At 41.1% G+C, this 12,623-nt stretch overlaps 1 protein-coding gene across 4 annotated transcripts in view; it reads right to left on the bottom strand.

The window, feature by feature from the left end:
• ADAMTS3 (ADAM metallopeptidase with thrombospondin type 1 motif 3) overlaps nt 1–4,419 on the bottom strand; it is a 260,534-nt gene extending 256,115 nt beyond the window's left edge. For 2 of the 4 annotated variants that reach the window (XM_027058163.2, XM_053217263.1), the window contains exons 1-2: nt 2,871–3,397; nt 2,413–2,440 (exon numbers count right to left, since the gene is read on the bottom strand). In XM_027058163.2, coding sequence (XP_026913964.1) covers nt 2,413–2,425 — 13 coding nt within the window. In that variant the 5' untranslated portion in view covers nt 2,426–2,440; nt 2,871–3,397. Of the gene's footprint in view, nt 1–2,412; nt 2,441–2,870; nt 3,398–3,729 lie in introns of those variants that run through there. The other 2 variants (XM_053217261.1, XM_027058162.2) reach the window with 2 other exon arrangements.
• Between the last annotated feature and the right edge of the window lie 8,204 nt (nt 4,420–12,623).

The following is a 12,623-nucleotide window of genomic DNA, read 5'->3' as shown; positions in this document are numbered from 1 at the left end:
CTTTTCTTCACTCGACCTGAAAATGGTAAATAAAAGTGATAGAAATAAAAGAGAGAATCCCCATAAAGCCGAGGCACTTGGGAGTAAGCAAATCTCCAGCAACACAATCCAAGAGTCCCCTGCCCTCCCCTCTTCCATATTGCTATTTATCTTCTTCCTACCAAATTTAAGCACACCTGTGCCACTTCCTTCCCTGTAGAAACCAGCAACCAACGTGATTCATATTAGTAAAAGGAATGGGCCAAAGTCTAACTCAGGGCCTTTACAGGAGAGCATGCTGATTCTATCTGAAAATTTAATCAAAGCAATATATTTTACTCCTTTGATAGAATGGGTAATCTTTTTAAAAAATTTTTTAGGCTTATTTATTTATTTACAGAGAGACAGAGACAGTATGAGCAGGAGAAGGACAGAGACAGAGGGAGAGAGAGAATCGCAAGCAGGCTCTGCACTGCTCAACGGACTGAGCCACCCAGGCTGCCCCTAAAATGGATAATCTTAAAACCGCTTTAAAATTTACATATTGAAAAGTTGGGATGTGTAAGTAATCAAACGATTAAGCAATAAAAAAGGAAGATAACTTTCTCTTCTACTTGTTTTGAGGATTTTTTTTTTTTAAATCCTTCTTTAAAAAGATATATGTTGGGGCTTGGGTGGCTCTGTCGATTGAGTGTCCGACTTCAGCTCAGGTCATGATCTCGCAGTTTGTGAGTTCGAGCCCCGCGTCGGGCTCTCCGCTGACAGCTCAGAGCCTGGAGCCTGCTTCGAATTCTGTGTGTGTGTCTCTCTCTGCCCCTCCCCTGCTCATACTCTGTCTCTCTCTATCTCTCAAAAATAAATACATGTTAAAAATTAAAAAAAAAAATTTTTTAAAGATATATGTTGATGGCTAAATGTCATGAGTTACAAATGACAAATGTCTTCAAAGACACTATATATTTAATGCAGTTCTCAGTCACTCTCCTCCCCTTTGTCCTATTCTTACTACTGAGGTCTAAGCTTGGGGAAGAGTTCCAGCAATGCCAAAGATTGCACACGACAGCATTCTGACATATGCAGATAGCCCGGATCTTAGGGTTCCTGCATTAGTTTGCAAGCATGAAATCCTCTTAGCTCTCCACTACGCACAACAGCAGGTAGCTGCAGAACCTCCCAAGTTTCAATTTCTTCAAATCTAAAAAGGGCACAATGGTGTCTCTACCTCATAATGGTTGTGAGAATTAGATGACATAATCTGCGCAAAGCAATTAACACCGCCCGGAGCAGAGCACATAGGCAATGACACGTAACTATGTTTGCAGTAATCAAAACTTTCCATCTAAAAGATGACTTTACAATATCACTTGACAAATACAGAATTTACAGAGACTAATATTCTGCCAAAATGAAAATTTATCTTTTAAAGTAATCCAAATTAAATGTATATAAAAAGACTTTGAATTGAGCCTGTCTTCTGGCCAGATGACCTTCAGTCTCTGAATTCAGAACTATTATATTATTATAAACAGCTTCAAAAAAAGAAAAAAAAAGATCACGTGGACTTTGGAATGACCTGTTACAATTCACTTATACTCTCTGAGCCTCAGTCTTCTCACCCATAAAATGGGAGTAATTCCCACATCATCAGGTAATACTGAAGCTTTAGATGTTATTTGCAAATGCCGAGCAGTATCTTACACATTAGCAGATAATTGTTGTAAAGTAGGTGGAATAAGATAAGTCATCGGAGGGCTTATTTAAAGCTGGAAAAATTTTATGGGGCGCCTGGGTGGCTCAGTCGGTTAAGCGTCCGACTTCAGCTCAGGTCATGATCTCACGGTCCTGAGTTCGAGCCCCACATCAGGCTCTGTGCTGACAGCTCAGAGCCTGGAGCCTGCTTCAGATTCTGTGTCTCCCTCTCTCTCTAACCCTCCCCCATTCATGCTCTGTCTCTCTCTGTCTCAAAAATAAATAAACATTAAAAAAAATTAGAAATAAAGCTGGAAAAATTTTAAGAGAAAAATTTTCATCCTGTCTTTCATTTTTCCCTTCTTTGTAGCATTCTTACACTTTGCTTTCTGTTCTGATCAGATATACTCTTCCTAAAGCTACATACACTGATTTGACTTATCTCCATGCCTTCTTCCAATCTCTACATCATCTGCCAAGTACCTACCAGTGGCTTGTCCAAAGACAAGCCTGAAAAAATTGATGCATAAAAAATCCAACTGCAAATTTTTATACCACTTTAACTCAACCTGAGAAAAGTGGGACCTTCCTCCAGAAAGAGGAAGAGAAGAACAGAAATGTTCCTGGACGACGAATTATTTTTTAACCACCAATGGGAGAAATTTCAGAAACAATATTTTAATTAGCTAATTTCATCCCTTTCTTTCTACCAAGATAAGAATGACATCTGAGAACAAGGCTTACCTATTTGCACCATTTCTTCATTACCAGCCTGGAAAGGAGGGGGGAAAGTAAAAAGAAACAGTTACTGGGTTTCATCTTATCACCTCGTGCGTTTTATTTCTACCATTAATGCTTTTCAGGGGCTAATCAGGAGATGCTGGAGACGAGGATTGGTGCCTAAAGGCTGCACCTTGGTTTGTAGGTTCTTGGGGCAAGAGAATGAGCCATTTCAATAACAGTTTGTTACAGGGAGTTGTTTCCCCGTTTTAATTTTAATATTTATGAAGCCAGCAAAAATAAATACTGACATTCAATATTCTTTTCTTAAAACTCAGATACTGGGTGAGGATTAGCAAAGAAAATCTCTAGCTAGAAGGGGGCCTGAGGTATCAGATTTGAGATCAAGAATCAACTAGACATTCTTCGAGTTTTTAACCTATGGCCAGACCAGGCAGAGCAGAGAGGCTACAAAAACTCACAGAGAAATTCTGTGCCCAAAGTCCCACCGGCCCTGAGCTGATGTGATTTACTACAAACGGCTTGGCTCGTCCCGCTGAGCCTTCTCAAGGACTCTTCTAGGCGCATCGGGCTTCACCTTGAGTCTCCAAAGGGTGGGTGGGGGCTGGGCCGAAAAGAAACAGAGCCGCACTCAACTTAGCTTTAAAAGAGGAGGAGTTGTGCAGAGGGGGAGGGGAGAAAAGCGGCCGGCGCCTCCAGCCTCTGCCCACGAAAACGCAGGGCAGGAAACGTCCCCAGCCCCCCTCCCCAACTGTCAAACCCCAGCCCGGCCGCGGTCCTCCCAGGACACGTGTCTACTGGATCGCTCCCTGTCCGGCCCAGGGACTTCCTGAAACCCCCGCCTCCGGCTGCCCGAAAAAGCTGTGAGTCAGTGAGGAGGAGAGAAAGCCCCGCGAACCCGACTCCGGCGGCAGCAGCCAGAGCACTGGGATCCCGGACCCAGCGTCCAGAACTTCATTCAAGCGCCCAGACCGCCCTCCGGAAAGGGGAAACCCAGATGGCCCGGCGAGGATGCGAATTGGCTGCAGTTTGTCACCAGGAATTGTTACGAATGCCGCAAAAGGGGGGGGGGGGGGAGCCCTAGGTGTGACAAGCCTTGGGCTCCCAGAGGCAGAGTCATAACCCCCACCCTGCAGTGCAACCCCCCACCCCAGAAAGCCCCGCACGATGTGCCCAGCCCTCAAACACCGTTCCTGAACGCACAAGATAACAGGGAAGGGTGGGAGGGGGGAGGAGGAAAGAGAGGAGGGGAAAGAGGGGAGGAACTTTTTCGGGAAAAGGTTGGGTTTGAGTTTTTTCTTGTTATTATTTTCCACTTACTTGTCCATCAGCTGAAGTCCTAACCTCTACCAGAGCGGCTGCTATCAACCAAAGTGACAGGAGAACCATCACGAGTCGAGTTCACTTTTCAACTACTGGACAAAACAGATGCCCAGAGCAAACCCCCGCCCCCCCAAAAAAGAAGTTTCTTAAAAAAAAAAAAAAAAGGAAAAAGGAAAAAATGCAGAATAAAAAAAAAAACTGATCTTCTGTGATTTGCTTCAATGAAAATGAAATTTGAGCTCTGAGACTGGCCCCCTCTGCTCTGCAGTTCTTTCCACTTCACCTTCTCACCCCGTCCTCCCAAACAGAGTGTGCAGGAGCGAGAAGGTGCTGCGAGCCGGGCACGGGCTGCGCCGGGAGAGGGGGAAGGGACCAGGGGCTTCCAACTATCTGCGCCCGAAGCAGCTTTTCCTAGGCTTTTCGAGCACCATTGGTCCCTAAGGTTAGCGCGGAGAATGCTTGGGTGCCCTGGAGCACAGCAGGGGGAAGTATTAGCGAGAGAGACGAGCGAGCGGGAGCGGGAGAAAGAGGCAGCGAGAGGGCGACTCCGCCGCTCACACAGAGGTGGGGGCGGGAGGAGCCGAAGGGGAGGAGGAGGAGGCTGGCGGAGGAGGTGGGAGGAGTGGGACGCTAGCCGGCTCCTGTTGCTCGCAAAGCGGCGGTCTGCTGGCTGCCGGCGACCCGCCGGGCGCTAATAAGGCGGCCGGAGCCCCCCGGGCGGCCCCTCCCGCCGCGGCGCCCACGTCACGCGGGGCCGGGGCCCGCGCCCCCCGCGCCCGCCGGGATGGCCGGGGCGGGCGCGGCCGGCGCGGGAGGACGGCGAGTAGTGGGGAGGAGTGGAGAGGATCGCTCAGGCGGCCGGCCCCAGGCAGGGTCAGGGTTCCACACCGCTTAGGTGGGGGGGCTCGTGTGGCCGGGGGTCGACCACTCGCCCTCCCCGAGATCCTGTCCTCCCCCAGAGAGATGGGCTAGGGGAGGGGGCGGTCCAGGGAAGCGTCGGGTCCCTACTGGCGGGACGGGCGTTGAGTTAATTATAGGAAGGGGGAGGGTCCAAGGGCCGCTCCTGGGCTTTAGGCAATTCACCTCCTCCAACCTCCAGTGTTCTCCCAGCCAGGGAAAAGCCTCCCCGGAGAGAACCCCTAGAACCTCCAGCGCTCTACGATGCGGTCATCTGCTCTCCAGACGCCTACCACGTTTTGTGGGGGTGGGCCCTCCCCCCCGCTTTAAGTTCTTGTTTATGCTTTACTCGTTTATATTACTTTTGAAAGATATCATGTCTCTTCCTTGACTCACCCGGATGCTTCCGTTTATCACTAGAGTACACAGGCCTCCGTGTCTCTTCCTCTCACCAAGATTAAGTTATCAAATGATATCTGCCCAGTGTGGCCAGAGCTTACTGGGAGGAGAAGACAGCAACCTGGGCTCCAGGGCCCGTGAAGATGTGAAGATGTGGGCTTGCTGGAATCCAAGCCCAGGCTCACTTCCTGAGGAAGACCCCTGTGGGCGCTTTCCAGGGAACGGAGGGCTGGAAAAGAAAGTATTTTCCTCCTCTGACCAGTTTCTGATTCTCACTCCCTGGAACAGACCAGAAGAGGGGGGTGATTAGGCACAAACTGTAGGTATAATCCTCAAGACCTCAACTGCAAAGAGTCTTGAAAAGGCCTACCTAAGGTAAAATGTGTACAACCTAATGTTTATTTTACCAAGGGATTCTTCAGTAAGTCATAGTTCCTTTTCTTTTTTAAAAATGGTGCAGAGTTTGGAGGTTTCTTATACTTCGATTCATTAGTGAAAGGTTGCATCTTTAACCTAGACATGGTGAGATTATGTGTTCAATAATGTGTTATCTGCTAAGTCTTCTCAAAATCATATATGTGGGACACTTACATGTACAAATGAGAAACCAGATAACTAAGTGGCCAGATAACCTAAATACCGCTAACAGGGTATTAGGTTAATTACTTATTGGGTGGCATTATAATTAGACCCCAGCACTGAAGTATATACCAGGTTACTTTTTCCCTTCAATTAAAGCTTTCAGCATGTTTGTAATGTCATTGACTTACTATCCAGGAGTGATTTGCTGAATTTATACCTAGTTTTCTTATTCATTAAAAAGAAATAATCCTCATGTTCTATAAATAAAAATTATGTCAATATACACTGACAATAGAATACCAGAGTGCAAGTCAGAAAACCTGTTCCAACCGGGTTCTCAGCCCGGCTAGGTCTGTTTGACCTTGACAAGTCACCAAACTATTTTGGTTTTCCCCCATGAGATATCTGAGCTCTAAAAATTCTCTAATTTTAAGGAATAACAAATACTGCGTTTTGCCATGGCACTACAGTAGTCTTTTTTTGTGTTAAATTTTACAAAATTCTGACATTTGTCATCACAGTAACCCCCGGGCACAATAAGCAATTCATGTGACTTTCATGAAAACAGTGTCTTCAGACATTTTCAGCCATGACCAGCTGTGACCCAGTAAAAATGTCATGATTCAGTACATGCAACATGCAACAACTCTGATATTTTCTATCCTGTTTGTTTTCTGGGTTCTCCCCTCCAACACTGGTCAGGAGCCACTTCATTGCTTTCACAACCCAGTGAATCATGACCCTCATTCTGACAAACAGTGATTTGAGAACTTATAGTAAGTTTTATATTTCTTGGATTCTAAGTGAGTTGAGTTCAGTTTAGTAAGATTCTCCCAATATATTCTAAGACGTTTCCCAAAGTATGTCCTGAAATGTTAAATGTTTTACATGCACGCACACACAAAAGAATTCTCTGATAGTCAACCAAAGTTTATGAAGTACTCAGATAACATGAAAGGAATTTCTTTATTTCAGAACTTCATAGGGACTTCAGTATCCTAAGCACACTGTGAATCTTCATGAGAGAGATATAGTGCCCTATGTTCCTCATACTGATTTGACCATAGGATGCTTTTTTCTTATGCTTTATCTTCTGAAGAATTTACTACTTGGGGAAATGCCATTAGAAAGACCAAGTAAAATGAACTCTGCGTCAGATAGGTAGCATTCACATGCAGATTCAACCTCAGTTTTTTCAATTTAAAACTAGTTTAATAATACTGCTTCTGCAAAATGTTCAAGAAAATTAACATAACCTTGCATGTAAACTGTTTAGCACGTTGTCTAGAACATAATAAGGGCCTAAATGAAGATTTTTTTTTTTTACCTGAAACTACATGGTGTATGTACAAATGACTCAATGGGAATAAAATATGGCAAGCCCTGAGAAAAGTAGGAAAATATAAACAGCTGAAATGTGATAAACTTTTAATTTTACCAGAGATAACAGGGAGTCAACAGCAAAACAGTTCCTTTTGTAAACTGACCCCTATCTGCCTGCCTTTCCTTCCATGCTTCTTTACCTCTAGTCAGCACTGTTTCCCCCACTCATGTCCATGCACTGGCTCATATTGGTTTCTCAGTCTGTAACACCCTCCCTCTTACTGTCTACAAGGCAAAAGACATCCTATTAGAGGAGATGCAAATAGGTGCTCCACAAAAATACTAAACCAATGCTTGTAGTATGTTTTCTTCCAAAATATGTTTGAGGTAGAGAAATAATTTCACAAATAGTCACATATTATGTAGTCTCCCTAATTGTGAAATCACTCCCTTTAAAACTTAAGTTTCATGAAATCCAGTTGATGTATGGACATTTTAATCTATGCATCCTCATATTGACAATAACTAACTAAGAGGAGTGTGTGTGTGTGTGTGTGTGTGTGTGTGTGTGTGTGTTTTCTGTTCGAGGCAGACTGGTCAATGTTGTATATCTTGTCATAATTTGACAATATTTTGATACCCAATGTTTATTGTGTCTTAAATATATAAATAAAATTGTGTCATTTCTTACAGAAAAATATTCATTTATAATTTATTGTTGCTTTGCTATTTACCTTTCCCACACTTGTTTAAGACTTGTTTTTAGGGCAGTTTAAGGTTCACAGTAGAATCGAGTGGGAGATGGAGATTTCTCATATACCCCTTTCTTCTGCCCAAGCAGAGTCTCCTCTAAAATATATTACCAGCATCTCTAAAATGTAACAAAAGAGTGGTGCATGAGTTAGAATTGAAGAGACAACATTAACATTTCATAACCACCCGAAGTCCATAGCTTACATATGGTTCACTCTTGTTCTTATATATTCTATGGGTATGGACAAATGTGTAATGACTGTATATCCATCATTATATCATCATACAGAGTATTTTCACTGCCCTAAAAAATCCTCTGTGCTTCACCTATTCATCCTTCCCCATCCCCCAACCGCTGGCAACCACTGATCTCTTTTACTGTCTCCATAGTTTTGCCTTTCCCAGAATGTCATATAGTTGGGATCATGTAGTATGTGGCCTTTTAGGATTGGCTTCTTTAACTTAGTAATATGCATTTAAGTTTCCTCCATGTCTTTTCCTGGCTTGATTACTCACTTCTTTTTACTGTTCAATAATATTCCAATATCTGTACCCCAGTTCATCCATTCACCTACTGAAGGACGTATTGATTGCTTCCCAGGTTGACAATTATGAATAAAACTGTTATAAACATCCATATGCAGGTTTTTGTGTAGATGTAAGTTTTCAACTCCTTTGGGTAAATGCCAAGGAGATATGCTAGATCATATGATAAGGGTGTGTTCAGTTTTATAAGAAACTACCAAAGTGTCTTCTGAAGTGGCTGCACCACTTTGCATCCTCACCAGCAAGGAATGAGAGATTCCTGTTGCTTTACATCCTTGTCAGCATTTGGTGGTGTCAGTCTTCCAGATTTTGGCCATCCTAATAGGGGTGTAGTGGTATCTCCTTGTTGTTCTACTTTGCACTTCCTTGAAGACAAGTGAGGCAGAGCATCTTTTCATATGCGGATTTGCCACCTGTATATCTTCTTTGGTGAAGTGTCTGCTAAGGTCTTTGTCCCATTTTTAGTGGGATTGTTTGTTTTCTTACTGTTGAGTTTCGGTTCATTGTGAATTGTAGAGAGCGGTTCTTATCTTTATTTGCAAAAAAATATTTTGCCAATATTTTATATCCCGGTCTGTGGCTTATCTTCTCATTCTCTTGACCTTTTCTTTCACAGGGCCTAAGTTTTCAATTTTAATCAACTATTTTCCCATACTTTTGATATATCTAATGACCTCCTGTCAATATTAATTAGATAGATCGTAATTTTATTTCTTTCCTGTGGTCAAATAAATCTGAGCAATTCTCTATCTAACTTTGTTCAAAATATAAGTATAGAACTTTATTGCATCATAATTAACTAGATTTATATCTACCCCCTCCTCTAAATTGCAAGTTGAGAACATAGACCTATGCTTTATCCACTTTCAGTTACAGGCATCTAGCCCAAATTCCATCCCACAGAAGTTACAGAGTACTTCAACTACTCCCTGAGCAGGTTCTGGGAAAATCAAGTATGCTTTGTATACATTACTGTTATTATTATTATTTTTAACCTAGATGTTAGGTTTGTTAGGAGTTAGGATGCTAACCTTTCATGCTCTTAGAACAGAGCCTGTAAGCACTCAAACAATATTTGTTGAGTGAATGAGGGAGAGAATATTTACTGTCTCTGCTTAGCGAAGTGAAATGAATGTTTACTTTTCCTCCTATTATCACTGAATAAGCGATTTCCAACTTGACCTTTTTTACAGGAGGTTTTGGAAGTCCCATTGAAAGAAAAAAATTAAGTAAGAAAATTTATAAATATAAGAATCAAGAAATTAGAAATGGAAAAGCCCTACTAGGTCATCAAGTTCATTCTTTGGTTTGTGGTTGAGTCAGTGTTGTTCCCACAGTCTTTTCCTTCAGAGGAAAACCATTATCTTACATGGATAAACTTGGACATCCAGAATTTTTTGTATTTAATCATTTGCTTTAGAAGAATAATTCCACCATGGGGTAAGATTTGAGGGAAAATTATTCCTCATATTCCTTGATTTTCTTCCTTTTTCCTGACTTGGAATTATTCACTGTACCCCTGCCTTTGATTAGCACCATAAATAGTAGCCTTATTTCTTTCCTTAATAAAGTTTGATTTAAAATTGATATATTTAACTGTTCACACCCAACTAATGTAAACAGATATTGCTGTCTACCTTCCATTACTTTTATAATCTTTCTCTATTTCCTCAAGCTTTTGAATTTTTTTTTTTTTTTTTTTGCTTAGAAGAAGCAAAGAAGCTTAGAAAATCAGAGTCTTCTTGGAGTTTAAACAGAAATAAGGGAATAATTAAAATCTACAATTCTTCCAAATGTTCCTTGATATGGCATAACTCAATAGGTATAGCTGTTCTATTCGTGAAGCATTGAGAATTATCATCAGATGACTTTGCATTTGTGCCATCATTTTCCTCTCGATAGTTCAAGGAAGTCTACTATAGTGGAACTCAGGATAAAATAGATGAATATTTAGAACTATTGAATGTAGTCAATGTACTCTATTGGAGAGGTTCAAAATCAGAAATGTGGCACAGTGTTTTTCACATAGTTTACCATGCAATAAATATATAATAAATTTAGTTAAATAGCTAACTGACTCCTACTAATTATACCAACCCTTATATTTTTAAATGCCACCAAATTGTTAACTTCAGAATTGTGTGTTGTGTTCAGTAATTCTCAGCTCACTGATACATAACATTTGGGAGGTGCCTCACAGTACAAAATACTATGAGTTAATTACCATTTTAAAAAAAATAGAGTAGAATTTACCATTTTCTATGGAACTCAATAAAATGAATTGAGGGAGAGCAAAATCTAGCAAATGAGCACTTACAGCTCACAAATCAAGTTCTCTTATAGGAGAACATAAGTTACTTTCAAGCTAGAAACTTAAAGTGTTCTGCATTTACACTAGAGTCGAAACCAGATGAAATAGCTTTATGTGGGGGGAAAAAACTATATTAAAATTACACTTAGGAGAATCCCTCCACTTAAGGAAGAATTGCTACTTTGGGAACCTGGTTGGCTCAGTCAGTTAAGCATCCAACTTTGGCTCAGGTTGTGATCTCATGGTTCGTGAGTTGATAGCTCAGAGCCTGGAGGCTGCTTTGGATTCTGTGTCTTCCTCTGTCTCTGCCCCTCCCTCACACACAATCTCTCTCTCTCTCTCTCTCTCTCTCTCTCTGTCTCTCTCAAAAATAAACATTAAAAAACAAAAGGAAGAGTTGCTATTAGTTAACTAAGCAAGTTCTGCAATAAATTTTCCTGTTGATTTTTGAGATTAAGACACTCTTTCCAAAGGCTGTCTAAAAGCAAAGAAACGGAGTCAGATGTCTTCTGGACATTCAATCCATTGACTACACAGAAAACCACGGTTATGCTATATAGTGAGGCACAATGTATTTCGTACATCGTTGCATTACATCTGAACCAACAGAGTTTATATTTTATTATTAACTTTCTGAACTCTCATTTTGTATCCATTGACTAGCAGAGTTTTCACAAAATGTTTATAAGGGTTTTATCTTTTTTTTCTATGGAAAAAACAAACTTTGCACTCCACCAAGTTATCAAAAGTCATACCCAATTTTACCACATAAAATAACTCTCCAATGAGATCAATTCTTGAGTTCTTAGGATGTTATGTGCAATCATTAAGCAGTAAATAACTTTTTCCACATGAGAATTAGGAATAACTTACATAGAGAAAATGGGCAGAAAACAATCTACCAGAGAAATGAGAAGTTAGTCATGAAGTCAATAACCAGTCTTAAACTGTCTCTTCTTAAGAAAACACAATTCACAATCTTATAATCTAGCTTTTTTAGGAAAAAGCAAAGAACAAAAACAAAAACCTGTACTCTGATCTGGAATGTCTTGGATTTTTATCTGAATAGATTCTCAGCCAGATGATAAACCAGATGTAATCAATCTAGAAATTGTTTGGCTCTTATTTGGTGGCTCTTATTTGGCTGCTGTTATTACAAAAGTTCACTTTTTAAAACTTTTTAAAAATGTTTTATTTATTTTTGAGAGAGAGAGCACAAGCAGGGAGGGGAAGAGAGAGAGGGAGACAGAGGATCCGAAGCAGGCTCTGTGTTGTCCGCTGTGCTGACAGTGGCACTTTAACTCATGAACCGCGAGATCATGACCTGAGCCCAGGTCAGAAGCTCAACGAACTGAGCCACCTAGGCACTTCCAGAAGTTCACTTATTTTAAGAAAAAAAAAAAAAACCCACTAAGATGTATGTCTAGGGTCTTTATTCTACTGTTGTCACACTGAACAAAGCAAGAACCCAGAAGCTACCACTATTCAGGCAAGTTCAAATGATAAATGCTTAGTGGAGACAGTTCAAATGTGAAATTATACAGCCATGTTACTAGTCCTATGTCATCTCAAAGAGATGCAAACATTTCAGAAATTACATTTACCATCATTACAGAATCAAATATTCTAAGGACACTTAAGTGTTTTTTTGCACATTAGGAAAAAAATTCTCAGAAATATTCTCCATCTTATTTTTATGAATAATTCAAATTGTTAATAGCATAAGGAATTAATGCAATCAGTCAGTCTTCAAATTTGTTGACTTAGTAAAAAAAAAAAGTGCCAATATTTGAGCTAAATACCTGCTGTGACAATTCATACTCAAAATGTTTCTCCATTTACCATGTTGTTTTCTTCTCACCGTTAGAAGAAATGTCAAGAAGACGACCTGTGGAGATTTTTTTTAAATGCACATTTGGGGCATGTGGGTGACTTAATTGGCCGAGCACCCAACTCTTTGATTTCAGCTTAGGTCATGATCTCTTGGTTCATGAGATTCAGCCCCACACTGGGTTCTGCACTGAAGCATGGAGTCTGCTTGGGATCCTCTCTCGCCCTCTCTCTCTCTCTGCCCCTCCTC

The sequence above is a fragment of the Acinonyx jubatus genome, chromosome B1, assembly GCF_027475565.1.
Source record: "Acinonyx jubatus isolate Ajub_Pintada_27869175 chromosome B1, VMU_Ajub_asm_v1.0, whole genome shotgun sequence".
Classification (NCBI taxonomy): Eukaryota; Metazoa; Chordata; class Mammalia; order Carnivora; family Felidae; genus Acinonyx; species Acinonyx jubatus.
This window is presented reverse-complemented; position numbering and strand designations above follow the sequence as displayed.